Source organism: Cryptotermes secundus, unplaced genomic scaffold (assembly GCF_002891405.2).
Source record: "Cryptotermes secundus unplaced genomic scaffold, Csec_1.0 scaffold364, whole genome shotgun sequence".
Taxonomy (NCBI): Eukaryota; Metazoa; Arthropoda; class Insecta; order Blattodea; family Kalotermitidae; genus Cryptotermes; species Cryptotermes secundus.
The window spans coordinates 169,656-187,077 of NW_019733841.1; the positions used below are offsets into that span (position 1 = coordinate 169,656).

A 17,422-nucleotide genomic window follows, 5' to 3' on the forward strand; every position below is an offset into this window, starting at 1 on the left:
ATTTTCTCCCTGCTGCTCGATTTCCGTGTTCTTGTGCGTAACACACCACTTGAAGTTTAAATTTAGACGTATAATCTCTTACTCGACCCATGTTTCACTCAGAACTAACCAGGCAAGTCAAGTAAATAGTTACTATAGGATTCTGACGATGGTGTATAACACACTGATATGTTGGGATTTTGGACTTTATCCATCCAGGATGATGGATAAAGTCCAAAATCCCAACAAGTCAAGTAAAGGCGAAAAGGTTATAACTCTCCCCCGCAATGCCTTTGTTCCGAGCGGTACCGTTATTTTCGCTAGTTGCGAACTTAGGAATGTTAAACGTTGCCAAATTTCGGAATAATTTCTACTCCTGAAATAATATTCCAAGAAAATTATTTTTTCAATGATTTCTGTCTGAAAATTGTGCTATGGCCTATACACACACGCGGCCTATACATGCATAAATACGGTAACTTCGATGCAGATTATAAAAGCTTATCAACTCCAGCCAGTGTGACTGATAAATATTTTTTAATTTTTTTCCAATCTTTCATCCTCTATATGTTTTGGTCTGAGAGACCATCTTCAGAAGGATGTATCAATACAGGCAGAAACTACTATTAAAAATACATTTATCAGTCACATTGGACTGAGTTTGTAACCTTTTATTATATTGCTAGTGTGACGGACCAGGGTGAACCAAATCATATTTGATGAAAACATTAACAGTGTTAAGTAATAACAGCTTTTCATATTATGGGCTCCAGGGCTATGGTACTGAAGTCTTATGGGTACCAGTTTTAGGAGGAACATAATCTAAAATCATTGTTACCCATTTTCCAGACAAATTGATGTTTGTTGATGGACATGATCACATCACATACACTTAAGAAATTTTCTATGAAGTATGTGTAACGTACATAACCTAGGTAATTCTGTTATGGGTAAACGCCATATCTGAGCTGCTGGTAGTGCTGCTTGAGTCTGTAGTGGGGTACGTTGGCCAAATGTTAGGATGATCAGGAGGGATGGTATGGGTAGAACATTTAGCATACATAACAGTGATGAGAAATTATATGAAGTTTTGGTTGGAAAACCTGAAAGGAAGAAAATGCTTTGAAGATGTAGATGTAGATAGGAGGATACTGTTAAAATTGTTTGTAAATGGGGATACAGACTAGATTAAATTGGCTGATGAACATAATGAACACAGTAATGAACATTAGGGCATCATGCAAGGCAGAAAATACATGACTGATTTTCTCTTTCTCAAGAAGTACTTTTCTCCATGGAATAAGTTGATTAGTTTGTAACTTCTGTTTTGCAGAGCAGGTCAGGTCTGGTCTGTAATCACATTGTTTTACAATAAACTCAGGTTAATAGCAGACTGACTGCATTAGATACATTGTGTATGTACTTGAAATAGTGATACAAAACATAATTAATGGTATGTATTTGTTTTAATACAGGATTTTGTTTTGTACTAGGTTTTTTTCTAGGTTAGAAATGTATACTAAGTTAAAAAATGTTATTAATTTTGAGACAGTGTTTATAACCATGGGATTTATGGTGAAAATATACTGTCATAGTAGCAGTATTGATTAAAAATGGGCAGAGGAGTTTTCAACTTTAATATGTGCCCTGGAATAAGCAAGGAATAATATTTTTCCAAGGCCATACATGTGTATAATGTGCCCAAACACAGCTTATTTTTGTACTGTTTACCATTTTTCAGATTTTTGTTTGTTCAGATCCACTGCTTCCCAAACAGAACCTTAACTGGGGGTGTTATTGTACTTTGACAGATGAACTTAATATTTCAAAACTGAAAATTTTAATTAAAGAGTTGTCATAATATATTTTTATTGAACTTCAGTGTTACAGATGAAATTGCACGTAATAGCAAAGCAGAAAGTGTACCAATCATACATATATATTGAAGGCTGTATTAAAATGTGTATGTCCATAGCAGAAGAATTTGACATTTTAACTATCTCCTGTGAGGTTAGTTTAGCATTAATTTTATTGTTTTGGGGGTGGGGGGGGGCAGGTATAAATTGGGTAGTTCGTATTATTTTGAAGCTTATTTGCGAGTCACTTTTTTTTTTACTTTTTACTTTTTACTTAATATTTGTTTTCTTCATATCTTGTTTGGCAGATTAATTTATTTTCTTACGGAAATGGATGAACATAGAAAATGCATAAATGGGAAGGCAGAAGGTGCTGAGATTGTAGATCATGTTCATGCTAACTGACTTGACACAAGAATATGAAAGCTTCATAATTTCAACAAGCACTTCTGAGTAGAACTCATAATAGCCTTCTTTACTTTGTAGACTTCCAGTCTTACAAATGTTCTGGTCACGTATTTAAATACTGTAAATTTATAATTTAACGACATGCATCTGTGGGTCAGTTTGCTGGTGTTATGTATAGTTGGCTATATACTTGTAGTCAAATCCTAGTCGAGTCTGAATTTATTTGCAGCAGTAAATATGACCATCATACCAAGCAGGATGGTGTAGTGGTAATACTTTAGACTTGTATGTGAAAGATATTCTGTTGGAATCCTAAGCAGAGCACCAGCTCTGCTGACTGAGGTTTTTTGGTGATTTTCTTGTCCAATCAAATTTTGGACTAGACCACTCTTTCAAACCCTTTCCATTTCATTATTCACCAGTCATTACCATTCAGTGCCATGTAAACTGTAGATACTGACAAGGGTCATAAAATAAACCAAAAAATTAAAAAAGAATCAGCACATAGACATTGAACATACTTTCACATATATATGATTGATCCTCATTGTATTACTTTGAAAATGAAACAATTGTTGCAGGGTAGAATATTTTTGGTTGGTTGCTGTATACTGAACAGCAATGAGACCCCTTTGACTGGTAAAATTGGTTTTGAGAAAATTGATATTTTGTGTTTGGGCCCCTAGTGCGCATACTGTTACGTTCTTGAAGGTATTTCTGTTTTATTTAGGGATATGATCTTCTTAACGTATGAAATTTAATTAGAATAATTTTAGCCGTTTTTGAGAAAATTGCCATCTAATGTCTTGAGGCCCATCCAAAGGCCCCCTATTTTTGGAGCTGGACCTAAACTAGGTGAACTGTAGAATTCCTAATATGAATAAAATCCCTTCAGTCTCTCACGTACTAGTGGGGTCCATATGCATACATGCAGATAGTTGGCATACTGTTCCCACCACGGCGGCCCTGGTTTGAGCCCGGGTCTGGTCAAGTGGGATTTGTGGTGATACTGGGGCAGGTTTTCTCAGAGTACTTCAGTTTCCCTTGCCAATATTCATTCCACCAAATTCTCCGGCATAATCACCCGGGGCAGGTACAATAGGCCAATCAGTGGCCGCAGTGCCGAGTGGATCCAGCTGGACTCCACCCCCACTATGTGAATTAAAAAAAAAATTAATTAGATGGCCTACTAAAAATAACATTCATAATCAAAGGGCTGAAAAATAAATATCTCAAAATTCCAAGATAAGTTTATTCATGATCACAATGTATACTATGAATATGAGAAAATAAAAAGTCATCTTTTTGGAAAGAACTTATAAGCATGTATTTTGTGCATTAAATTTGTTGGACATAAACCTCAAAGTTTCATGTCATTGCTATTTTTATAATTGCATTCTTCATGTAGAATGTGTAGGTATGCTTATGATATATTCTCATACCACATTTCACATGCCTAGCTCCAGTGATTCAGAAGTTACTGCCATCAGACAGAGCCATAGAAATGATGCTTGGTGGTGGTCCTGCCACACATCATCATCTGCCATGTTAGGATATTTGGTGAAAATTAGTGATTTGGCTGAAAGTTGATAGTGCACATATGGCAATGTCATAAGTATATTTTTCCCTTGAAGAAGAATGGGCACTGCTGTGACTTGATGAATGTTGTCCTTTTCTTTGGAGTGTTCTGTGGCCGTCTTTCAACCAGCCGTAACTACAAATTCATGCTGATATCTTAGTTAGTTATTGGAGAGGGTGGGTTCCCCATGCACTTAGACCAGTATTGGTCCATTGTGCTTCCCTCTATGATATTCTGCCAGTCTCTATACCCTACCGGTATTGGCGCGTACCATCAGTCCCGACCGAGCCAGCGAGTTCAGCCTATACTGGCTTGGCGGTATCTATAATGCTTCCCCCATCTATCAGAGGCGTTAGAGACTACTGTTGGGCGGGAACATTCATCCAGTCAAGTGGGTATGCTTTCTAAGTGTTTGCCCTTTGTAAGTTTGAAAAATGATGTTTTAGTGAGAACTTTGGTATGGTAGTGGAGAGCACTGTTATTTAATCTGTCAAACTTGTAAATGAGTGTAACACTCAGCTATATCTTTAGTCAGCATACTAAAATTGCAGACCGATATTGTTAGGTAACCAACTATTTCATGTTAAAGAAATGTAAGATTTATCTTTATATTGTGCATTATTTGAGAAACTGGGAAATTGTAGTTTTGTTTCTGTTGGCATGGTACAATGATTTTATTGAAATGGTGAGATGTGACAGTGTATCATGTGCAATAGAAATGAAATGAATATATGATTTATCTTCATATTTTAGTGGGAAGTATTTGGTTTTATCTTGCCTATGAACTTATTCTTTCTTGTGAGATTTGAGGTTCTTATTCTGGTGACTGAAGAGTACTATATTCTGGAATGTTAGCCATATTTTCTTAATCAGAAAAGAAAAGAACCTGTTCTTAATTTTAGGCACCACTTTTAATTTATTTTGTGAAAGTGGCTTACTAAGCATGAAATCAAATTACAGTTTTGAAATGTTTAATTATCTGCAGTATAAGTAAACAGTGCCTAACTTATAGTATGGTATAGTTCTGAAACTGTGTGGTTTTGCTCCCTCTCCCGCAATATATATTTGTGCAACTTGGCTTTCTTAATCCTGCCAGTCAAAAGTGCAATTCTGCACTTTGCTGGAGGCTCCCATCAGGCAGGATGGTGACAATAACTTAAATAGCATTACATCCCATACAGTGAGCTGTATTTTCCAAAAACGTGTTTTAAAATCTTATTGACTTGTCAAAAGTGTGCATGCATACAACTGCATTTTAAATTGTTCTTTAGAACACTCAGTGACCCCACTTAGTGTAGGTCACAACTCTCAGAGCAGTCATGAGACACAGTTTGAGAAACAGTGATATAATGAATTTTTAATGTATGCATATCTGTTGGCATTGCATTCTGGTACCTCCTCTTGGTGGGACAGTGTGTGTGATGCTCCATTTATCTTTGTTGCAGGATATCGATGGAGACAGCTGGGATGCCAATGCCTGGGTACCACTATATCACACCCAATCATATTGTCAAGGCTCCAATACACTAATGTACAATGTATTGTAATAATATTAGGGAGCTCTGCTCAAGTGTTTCTTTTCCATCTCCTGAGGAAAGAAAGAAATACTTGTGTAGGATTTACTGTGACAAAAAGCAGAAAAAAAAAGTGAGGGAAGTATGTGTTGGAGAAAGTAAGTGATGGTAATTTTCACTTGGTCATTGTGAACAAAATTGTTTGCAAACTTTTTATGTGAGTAGGAGGGTTAAAGCATGCATTAAAGGGACAAAATTGCAAGTAATATTTTCCAAGTTGAAAATAATACTTGCCAACTATTTCTGCACGAGTGTGTTGGTGTGATGTGAAAGCAAGTATTGCAAGTATTGTTTTCTAAGTTGAAAGCAATGTTTGTATGTTTGTTGTTTGTTTCTGTATGTTTATGGTGGTGAAAATGAGAGGGATGGCTAGTAGTGTTTTCTGGTTTGAAAACAATATTTGCCACACCGTGTAATGAGTAAGTTCGATGGCGGTAAAGGGATCAAGCCAAAGATTTGTGATTTTTTTGTTTATTATTATTATTATTATTATTATATACTAGAAATGTTATATATTATTTATTGTAATTAACACCACCACCACCGTTGCTACTACTACCACCGTATATTACAGTATAACATCCCCATCTATAACAATTTCTTTTTCTCCTCGAATGTTTCACTTTTAATAACCAATTACATAACACCTAGACTAGTGATCAATTTAGGAGTGAAGTATTTCTCGCACTAGCAAGTAGTTTGATGTGAATTCTTCTTAGAACAAACTAGGTTTTTTAATACTAGGACATTGTTTTTCTTATCTTGTTTAGATTTATCCATGAAATGTTAGCACTGGTAGCCACAGTCCTAGTTGCCATACCTAACACTTACTCTAATTGTTACATCTCAGTTAGTGTCTTCCTAAGAAAAGTAATAAAGCCAAACCTTAGAACGGAATGTCAAATTGACCATATCAATCCAGGATATGACCTGGCTGAAGTTTGCTCACATGGCAGAGGAGGAGCTACATAATTGGAAATACTCAAGTATGTGCAACAAAATAATGTAGATCTGGAAGTGGAAATACTCTGACAGTGGCAGTGCCAGTTGTGCCAATTTCTGAAACATCACACGTTTCTTACCATATCAGATCTTGATTGTAATTGTCAAGGCCATCATAATGATATTAAGAAATTGCATTGCACTGAATTAGAACGGGTAGACAACATATGTGGGACAATACACTTATGTAAATGATTTAGCCCCTTGATGGACTCACCCTTTTTTAGTCTGGAACAGACATACATCAATTTTCTGAATATATTCCTCCCACATAATGTTTCCTGGAAGCTTGACTTCAGGTGACCTGTAGTACATATCCCTCTTCTTCCAGTGCTTGATCATATCTTCCATGTAATATTATACCCTTTTAATATTAATATGTGCCAAATCTTATTTACTATAATCCAGTTTTTAATAAGAAAGTAACCTATTTAATGCTCATCTTTAAGAAAGAGAGCATGAATTTCTAAGAAAAAGAAAGGATCACATTTTAGAGGAATTTCCATTTAAGAACAAAAAGTGTAGTTTAGGAAGTACTTTATTTTGTGTGCAGATTCTTTGTCTAACAAATGTATCATTGTTGTTTTAGCAAGGACTAAGTCACTAATAACAGCACTAGCCAATGGCAGATATGTTGCTGTGATTAGAAATAGCTTAATAATATTATTATTGTATTGGGGCAGTTTCTCTTAGAGTGCGGATGATAACAGAGTATGGGTACCTTATTCATGTTGTGTTCCCACTGATGGAAGCAGTTTTGCTACACAGATTAATTTTTTTTTTCTCAGAGGGATGATAAAAGAGTTAGAGGATAGTATGTAGGGTATATCCTGTGTGATAATGAAACATGTAGTAGGTATCCCATTCAGTATTGGAATAGCATGCAAGACATTTCACATGTGACACTGAAGAGTAGATCTTCATGTGTGTAGGCCATATCACATGTGATGTTGCAGGAATGGAATTATGTCGAAATATACATTTTTTTTGTGCATTTTGAAAAGTAATTTCCAGAGAAGAAACAAACTTTCTTGTGCTCACATAGCAAAGATAAAGACATATCTTTTAAGAAAAAATTCACATGAGGTAGCTTCATATCATACATTAAAATGATAAGCTTTAAATTTAACGTGATGAGTTAGGAAGGAACTGGATACAATTGTATCCACTTGCTGGCATGTACATACTGAGGAGCACATTGCACTGACAAATTAATGTGTTGTGCTCAGGATTTATTGAGAGTTAGATAGATAAACTTGATAACAACATGGACAATCTGAATATTGTTTTCTGTGTTGGTTAATGTGTTGTCATACTTCCTTTATTATGAATGAGTGTTGGTATATTGGTTAAACTTTTAGGAGTGTAGATTATTTTTGTTTTGTTTAGGAGATATCTGCAGTTTTTTATTCAGAATAATATAATTGTTATGTACCAGTGTTTTGTACTATATAAAAAGAAATATCTTGACTGAAAAGATATTTTTGTGCAAAGAGCAAATGATTTATCTAAGCTAATAATGGTATTATTACATAATGTGTACTGATGAAATTTGTCCCAATAATGCGAAGCACCAACGTAGCATAGCCCAGTGTCTCTCTCTCTTTCTCTCTTGCACCTTTTCATCATTTGCCATGTTAACAGTTAGTTTTAACACTATGCACTTTTGTCGCTCCCTTAAATGGATACCCATTACGAAAGAGCCTAATACTTCTATAGAGGTGCACTGCTTTGCAAGCAGTTTTTATGTGACCTCATTCAATTTTTAACTTTGTTTTTTACCCAGAAGACACCACACAAAAAGGAAAACTTTTTTCTGAACCAAATCACTACACCTTCAAAACATGATATCGTTATACAGAATTATTAGAAGTTCATTATGGGTACCTGTTTAAGATGTCTTTTTTTACATAGAATTTTTCCAGATTCTAGGTAGATTAAGGAGGTTTCCAAATCTTACGATATATTAGGTAACTTAACTAGTTTCCAACATGATGCATGAAATATTAGTGGCAGGAGAAAAAGCTGACTGTCTTACACATTTCAATTGAGTTGGGTACGGTACAGTACAGTTGGAAATGGTTTAATTTTCTGTCTGTTTAAAAAGTCCTTCAGGTGCAATGATGGCACAAGAGGGCAAGGGAGCATTTTTCTCCTCCAAACATATATTTATGTTAGTAATGTACTTCATTATATATATCATTAGTGATTCCACCACTGTTTATGGCTGTGGTTTCGGATAGGTAACAAAATATTATCAACTCCCAACTTTTTTAAGATAAAAAGTCGGTGGTGAAGTCTCTCAGAACCTTGTTCCCATGACATGAACGTCAACCATTTGTATAAGGCAAAGAAAACCGGTAGATTCCCATCCCTCTACCCCCCTATTGTGTACTAGCCAGTAAACTGGTGTGAAGATGAAATGTTTGTGCCCTTACCCATGACCTTTCTGGACAGCACCTGGTGTCATTGTGATTTGCAGAATGTTTCCAGCTTGGTCACAGGATGCTGTTGGACTTGGAAACACTCTGTGTGAGGCCAGGATACCTTTTGTGTGACATATCCTTGTTTCAGTTTAATTTTCAGTGCAGGGAGTAGTTAGCAGTTGAGCTCAGAGCAATAATCAGAAACTATTATATGTATTTTGATTTCAATAAGAGTTGGATGAACCAGAAGTGATATATGTCATGGAGCACAGGGGCCTTAACATTAATTCTATGCTGACGTTTTTTATGGAAAAAAGGGGAAAGCTTTTAGTTATTTATATTCTTTTCCATTGAATGTGAACCAATTTGGACATTTGTACGCAAGGCAATCAAGTAATATAATACTAATAATATACCTTTCTTCCAAAGAAAATAATCCTTAAAATATCTAACAATGTTGATTCTGTATTAATAATATAAAAAGCTGTTTGTATTTTAAACTGTTCTCTGAAGGGAAGCTTTGTTAGTTCGTTATGAAATCTTTACATTCGTTCAATGCTGCTAATGAAACAGAAGGCTACATAGTTACTGAAATCTTGTTTACAAGTTTGTACATTAGTACAGGATACCAGCCTTCATTTTCAAGGCAGACGCTCGGTTTTGCTTAAATAAGAGCTAAGGAACAAGGAAAGAGACCAGTCATGTTATGAATTATGAATGAAACACTGCCTAACATCCAGCATCATTTTTGTATGAATTGTACATAATCTGTTTCTGTACTGATGCAGTGTTCAACTTGTAAATGATACATAATTCAAATTGTTAGTTTCTAGTGAAGCTAATCTTGGTTAGCTCCATGTAGACCTGCTTTGGCTGTAAAAAGTGACTTGTTGCTGATTGCATGATTCATAATCTATGTGTTGACAGTGGAATCATTTTAAAATATTGATATATTTATTTTTTATTATGTAACCATCTTATAAGATGAAGTTAACACCAGTTTCAGTACACTTGTTTTGTATGTCCAAGGTGGCTGTGAGGAACAGTTTTTAAGTACATATCTCATTTTCAAGATGTTTAAAGATTTTATGTTACCATTCTTAATTTCAAATCCAGCCATTCATATACAAGGGACATATTTAGCATTTATTGGTATCCCTGCATTAACACTGGACAGTGGTCTGTAGAATGAAGCTATACCAAGTTTTGCCACTAGAACGTGTTTCTTTCTGTTTAATTTCTTAGATACTTGGTTAGAATCCCTTGTGACACGAGTCCTTCAGGAGATCATTTGGCATATATTTTGTTCATCTGATGAGACAGCTTGTACCTATAGCACACAGGTGATGGGCATAACCTTGAGGTTTGCAAGTCAAATTAATGTGCCAAATGTTTGTAACTTGGAAAGCTTGTGCCAAATCCTTGAACCACAACACCTGATGTGTGTGGTGGAACCTGGATCATCAGGCTGTAATGTTAAAATGTGAAGCTCAGGAAACTTGATTGTACCTGTCCTACTGCTGACCTCTGCAGTCTTTCTTCTGTGTCAGGTTCATGCAAATGTTGGCTGTACTGTCTCAGTTACTTCCTGTTGCACAAGACTTGATTTGGAGAATTTCAGTTAGAGGTGTGAGAATGAGTCTCCTTTCAGCTGTTACCTTGAGGGTGTCCATTCATGTATGAACTAATGATAGTATTTATTGAAATTGACGAGAGGTGTTCATGAAGGAATTAATAGAGTTATAGATTGAAAAACTATTTGATCTCTGTTTTTTTATTTAATTTTTGCAGTTTAATATTTGCTGAGACATGGGGAGAAGGATACAGGGTGTACAGCTGAGCAGAATTGTTGTAGATGTACTGTTATTCCTGCTGTGTCACAGTTATATACTTCAGAAGTGTTAAAAGCACTCCCTCTTCCATTAAAGGCTATGGGACTAGTATAAACTATTTAGTTTGAAACAGGAACATAGATTTTGACATACATACCTGGCATGGAAGGAGATTGCATTGAAGCATGAAATTAAGATGCAAGAATACTCAATGTTAATAGATCTTAAAAACCCTCCTGAAATATCCAATTGTCTGATCATAAAAATTAGAAACCCTATTTGAAACCCAAACCAAGGCTACCACAGTGCGTGTGAGTGAAGAGAAGATTTTTCTAGCCTTTAATGAACAGGGTCATAACTAACATATTTAAATAAGTAAATAATTGAAACATAATAAGTAGTTGTGTAAGAATGAAACTACGTATATGAGAGCGTGGTTGTTCAAATCAGTATTGTTTTTTATGTGTTTTTAACATTTTTTGAATGGGGAGGGTAGAGGACTAGCATTCTGAAGGTGCCAAATTTTTGTGTATTGGAACAGATACACCTCTGTGTAATACAGAGTTCACTGGAACAAATGCGGTACATTGCAATTTAGAGCAAAGCAGTGATTCTTTTATTGCTTTTGTTTCTGGTTGGAAATTTGTTACATGATTTTGTATTAGATCTAACATGAGAAGAGCTAGTCATGTGTTTTTATGCTCATGTCTCCATCAATCAGGGATGGTGAAATTTAACAAAAACATTATTGGGAGGGAAGAAGGATGGGGAATCTTTGTAAATAAATGTTATTATTCAGGGTGATGCTTTTATTATTGTCATCACATGGCAAATCAAAAAGAATGAACCAAAACAAATATTACTATAAATAAAATTCTGTGTTGTTAGTGCTTTTTGCTTGCTATTAGAGTGAAACATCATTTACACATTTCAGCTTTGTGGAGGACAAATTTATACCGGCAAAGATGTTTAGATAATTTTATTTTCAGTACACCAGTCACCTGCTGCATAAATAGCTGCTAGAGGAACACCATCCAATACTAAATATTTTATGATAGGGCAAGTAAACTTAAATTCAAGGAACTAAAAAATTGTGCTCTAATATTATGAATGTAAATGAGGTTTGTAAAATTTGTTACACAATATCTAATACTCTGGTGTGTGATCGTAAAATTCAGAGTAGTGTGATTGATTTAGTAGGCATCAAAAATCAGTTCAGCACATAATTTATTAAAAAAAGAAAGATTTAATGGGTAAGGAAACGAAATTGTACACACTTCAGGAAGCCTCCAAGCTGAAATGAGTAGGGAGGGATGTTTGTAGAATATTTATTTGGGAAAGTAAAAGAGAAGAAGAATCAAAGATGTTTTATTACTGCTATTATGATAGCATTAAAAGTAAAGGGCAATAATACTGAAGTAAAAGAAATAAAAAAATACCAGGCATTAAAAGACAAGTTTAGAACTGCACATGTACTGCTGTCTTGTAAGCTGTTACTATTAACACATTGTGTACTGTTTGTTTTGTTTATTAAAGTGTGTATATTTAGAAACAGAATGGTCTGACTGCTCCCTTGAAGTAGATATACCTTAATCCAGAGACTTCCTGATGAACTGACATCCTTCAGCATCAGATGAGCAGCTTCTTGAATAATCCAGACATTACAAGAGGCGTGCACAGGCCAGGCAACATGATGAAACATGATCCCCCCATGCTCAGCCCCTGTGATAATACATACCATCATGCTGTTGAAAATGGCAGCAATGATTGGTGTATCACATACAGGAAGACCAAAAATGGGAAATATTATCCATAAGATTTGTGAGTGATTCTTCCAGTATTTTGAGGTAGGTGAAGTCACACATATCTTTAGTTCACAGTATCTGAACACTTTTAGTTGTAATTATGCAGAATGGCCATAGAATATATTCAGCGTTTCAGGATGTTGGTATTTTCATGAGCATAGTTCATAATTAAATGAAAATGATAGACTAAAATGTGTTGGATTTGAGGTTCTCACAGTGGTGACTATGAGGAGAGTGGTCTAGATTGGAACAGCATGTAATTTGGAGATACTACACAATATTAAAACTCAGAATACTGTATCCTTTGCTGACATGAACTTAGAATTTTCATAGTAAACTTTAGTATATGCATATCATAATGCACCAGATATTGAGATGACGTGCACATTGAAGCATTTCTGGCATTTTGGTTTCATGAGTGACAATCGTGCTTTTTAATATTTCAGCATACCTTGATAATGTAACTTGTCCAAGTAGAAAACGAGTTAACAAAATATGCCTGCCTGTTGAGTTTAAAAGAAGTACAGATAACTTCATTGTCAAAGTGCACCATTAGAAACCAACCATATTTCAACACACTAATTGTTCAATGGCTCCACAAACTGCGCTTTTTATGTACCCCACAGCAAGAGAATCTAGGGATATTCAATCCAAGTATCCAGTCCCCATCCATTTATAGCATCCAATGAAGTTGCTGAAAAGGGATGATGTGCCACCTTGCTAGAAAATGTTGACCTTTTCCTCTTCCAGCTGCGAAAAAACTTTCAACATACGAAAGTATTTTTGTAAGTGGTCCCTGTTACAGTAGTTTCTGAACGAGGAAAATCATGAAGAAAGTAATCTTCTGGGTTTTGGCGCCGTGTATTCTTCGTTTTGGCTGACGTTGGCAGTAGCTTTCTACATTCACAAGCCATTCAGCTGCTCTGAAGATGGAGGTGATACATTCCTCCGAAATGTTGGCCAAAACGAAGAATACACGGCGCCAAAACCCAGAAGACGACTTTCTTCATAGTCATCGCCGTAAAAACCTCAAAACTTACACAGAGGAAAATCATCTTTAAATCTGTAGCATGCATTATAAGAGGTGCACAATGGAAATTCACTGTATCTACAAATATAAATCACTCCGTCCAATGTGACCTGTAAGTTTTTTATTACATGAAAACTCAACACCCTTACATGTTTCGGTCTCTGTGGACCATCTTCAGAGGGCAAACATCACTACAAATAGGAAACCACCATCACATAAGTTGTTTAGACATAAAGTACGTACACTTATATGCTACAAATCAAACTCACTATATCTAATTTATTTATTTGTTATTTTGTCTTCCTATATTTCATGGTTACAAAAATTCATCTTTGTGAAACAGACATATTTTGTGGATATTTTATTTTTGGTATCAGGTAACTATTCAGGGAAGAAATCAAATCATGATATGCGTGTGTATGGTTCTAAACTCATCATTCAGCTTCTGCAAGATCTGGTACATCAAAAAGTGATAATTTTATGTTCTTGTAAAAAGTCCTGTATAACTGCCTTTAAGATTTCATGATCCAGAATTGTCTTCTGAGGAAGGCAATGTATCACCATCTAATACCAGGAATTCGTGCAGTTCAGAATTATCATTGCTGGTTACACATAGCCAGGATGTATTGGTCCTTACAAGAACATTTTATGGGAAATTGATCACCATCATAATCTAGTGGCATTTCGCAGCCCCATTCTTCAGATAGTCCATTACTCTCATGTATATCTAATGAAGCGAAGCTGTTCAAATGGTAAGAAGCACACCAAACTTTTCAGGAGAGGAATACATTGTGCAAAAGGAAAAAGAATGTTCGCAAAATTTTGTCTGTCATTGGATGAGTTACAGAATGTGGTTATTCAAGTTCACTGGAAGTTTGTGTTCCACAGCAGAATTCACTTCTGTAGGTCTACAGCCTCTGGACCCAGAAAGCAGCCTCTTCAGGATGACAGCACTGAAGTACAAGTTTCTCCAGTTCGATGGATTGCTGATCATAGTGACCACGCGATTTAAGGCATGAACTGTCTTCATGCCCTCAAACACTGGGATCATGAGTTTGAATCCCACTTGAGATAATGTCTGTGTGTGTTTATTCTGTGTTTGTGCTGTCCTGTGTGCAGGTAGTGGGTTTGTGACAGTCTGATCCTCCATCGAAGGAGTTCTGCTGACCGTGGAAAGATCAAGAAACTGAAAAATTGACCAAGACCCAACAAACAGCTGTGCAGCCATGGACAGATGGATCGATGGACGGGCAAATGAATGGGCACAGTTCATTTACACAATGACACTCAATATCTGTACTGCACAGCGTCAAATTGTGGGATAGTTGGTGAATAACGGTTTGAAGAAAGTGGTCATGACCTAACTGGGACATTATCCTGGAATTTGCATGGAGGAATTAAGGAAAATCATCATTCAAGATAGCTGAGATTTGACGTTAGCACCTCCAAAATACAGGTCGAAGAGTGCTACTGCAGCCCAACTTCACTTAGTAAAGCATAGGTATTATAAAAAATTGTTTCCAGTGCAAGAGTAATTTACTAAGTGCCATGAAATAGTGAATGGAATATTTATTGGTATTATCGTGAAAACAAAAGATAAATTGATTTAGTAGTCTTCGCAATACCAGGCTGATTGTAAATGCATTTCAGTGATAGAAAATAATTTAGATTTTATGAGTCTTGTTTGAAATCTTGACCCAGGCAGTAGTTAAAAGAGTTTAAGGAAGCAGATTCATTTATTAATTTTAAGTCCACTTTTTGATGCAACATTGTTCAAATTTTACCCACATTTTTAAGGTGAAAATAAGCTTTCCACAAGGGATTTCACTGTCTCAGAGTAAAATACCAGATTTGTTTTTAGAGGATCCTGGGTTCAATTTCCAACCATATCTGGGTGTGGATATTTCTGTGTACAGATCAGAATGACAAGGTCATACTGAAGTTCACAACTCGTGTAAGGTTTGGACATTCATTCCCGTTTTTATACTAGTACTGACAGCAGTTGACCCTGTCTCATTGGAACTTTCACTTTAGAAACAATTTCTTTTCTGTTACAGAGACCACATAGTATCAGAAAAATTGAAGGAGATGATCATACCAGTGAAGTTGGTGCAAGTGGTAACATATGTGATTGTATTTGGAACAGCTCAGTTTAAATCTTGACCAGGACACTGATTATGCTGGTAGTTGTTTTTTTAGTTCACTATTTTCAGGTAAATGCTGGGATATGTACCCCATGGTTTTATTCCGCAAGTGAACTATGCTGACTGAGTGACCGCCTCTTGTTGGCAAAGTTAGTGCCAACTTTAGTGAATAGAGGGTGTTGTGTGGTCTGTGCAACGAATCCCCATAGCCGTTAATTTCCGTTTTCTAGACCAGAGCTACTATTTCCTTGAAATAACTCCTCAGATATCCTCACAAGGCTGAGTGGACCTCGTTTCAGACCCACTACTTCTCAGAAAATCTGATAGCACTGGGAATGAACCCGGGACCTCTGGATCTATAGCCAGGAACTCTCACCACTAGACCACAGAGGCAGAACCTTAAGTTAGGCCATTAAATTTCTTCCACATCCGTTCCATCGTATTATTCATTAATCACTCTACCATTCAGTGCTGTATAATCTGATTTCTGATTTACTGATAGTGTTATTAAATAAATTAGAAACAAGCAAAAAAACCATAAATGGGTATTGATTGCCTCATATTGTTCACCTGGCAGAATGCAGGAAGGCCAGTGAAACCATGACAGGAGTATCTGTTGCCTTTATCACCATCAGTAAACATTCTGTTACTTGGTCAGTCATGTGGATCTGTGTATTATATCCAGTAAAATTGTACTAATTCCTATTAATTACCGAGGAAGTTAACTGAATATTAACAAGCCTGAAATGAATTTGATTTGTTTCATTCTTGTCTGTCATACTAACAATTACAAAGACAAAAACAACACCGTCCAGTGTGACTATTTAAGTTTTATAACTTGAAAACTCATCACCCTTACATGTTTCGATCCTTACGGATCATCCTCAGAGGGCATCAATACTTTTTCCTGAAACTTTTATTACAATAGGTGTTAAATTATATACATACACATTCATTCATTCATCTGTAATCTGTCAAGACGACAGGTCCACAGTCTCTTCCAAAACAGTTCCTCCACTTGATGCGATCAAGAGCTTTCTCCTTCAAATGAAAATATCCTCTTCTGTCCCCAAGGTCATTCAGCATCTTCTTATGTCTTCTTCCTCGTCTTCTGGTTACTTCTATCTGCCCCTCTATCTTTCCTTCAATAACTTCCTTTAGAAGGCAGTTTACGCGCAAGATATGACCAATCCAATTAGCCTTCCGTTTTCTTATTTCATGTAGGATATTCCTCTGCTCACTGACTCTAGATAACACTTCTTCATTTCTCACATAATCAGTCCAACTGATCTCTATCCTTCACCAGCACCACATTTTGAAGCTTTCCAGGTGTTTCTGATCTACTGGCCTAAGTGTCCAAGTTTCAGCCCCATACAAAGCGATGCTCCAAATGTAGCATTTCACTAGTTTCTTTCTCAAATTTAAGTCCAATTTGCTGGTAAAAAGATTCTTCTTCTTGCTAAATGCAGCTTTTGCCAGGGCAATCCTAGATTTAATTTCACACATACACCTTCCATCTTCTGTTAGCAAGCAACCCAAATATTTAAAATATTTCACATTCTCCAGTTGTTTTTGGTCTATCTTTATTGTGACTGGGGTTGGTTGTTTCGAAATTTTCATTACCTTTGTTTTTTCCACATTCATTTCCATGCCATAGCACCTTCCAATTTCGATTAGTCTATCAATCATACCCTGTAGCACAGTTTCTTCCTTAGCCATTAACACAAGGTCATCTGCATATTTCACAGTTTGAATAATTTGCCCTCCTAATTTGAAGTTTCCAAGCC

The 17,422-nt window shown here is 36.0% G+C and overlaps 2 protein-coding genes across 3 annotated transcripts in view; both read left to right on the forward strand.

The window, feature by feature from the left end:
- Window positions 1–12,213, forward strand: part of LOC111868240 (poly(rC)-binding protein 3) — a 114,530-nt gene extending 102,317 nt beyond the window's left edge. For both annotated transcript variants that reach the window (XM_023858710.2, XM_023858712.2), the window contains exon 10: window positions 5,268–12,213. In XM_023858710.2, coding sequence (XP_023714478.1) covers window positions 5,268–5,352 — 85 coding nt within the window. In that variant the 3' untranslated portion in view covers window positions 5,353–12,213. The remainder of the gene's footprint in view (window positions 1–5,267) is intronic.
- A 2,399-nt stretch (window positions 12,214–14,612) lies between these two features.
- Window positions 14,613–17,422, forward strand: part of LOC111868235 (fatty acid synthase) — a 71,816-nt gene continuing 69,006 nt past the window's right edge. The window contains exons 1-2 of the mRNA XM_033752976.1: window positions 14,613–14,992; window positions 15,549–15,674. The gene's annotated coding sequence lies outside the window, so the exon portion shown is untranslated. The remainder of the gene's footprint in view (window positions 14,993–15,548; window positions 15,675–17,422) is intronic.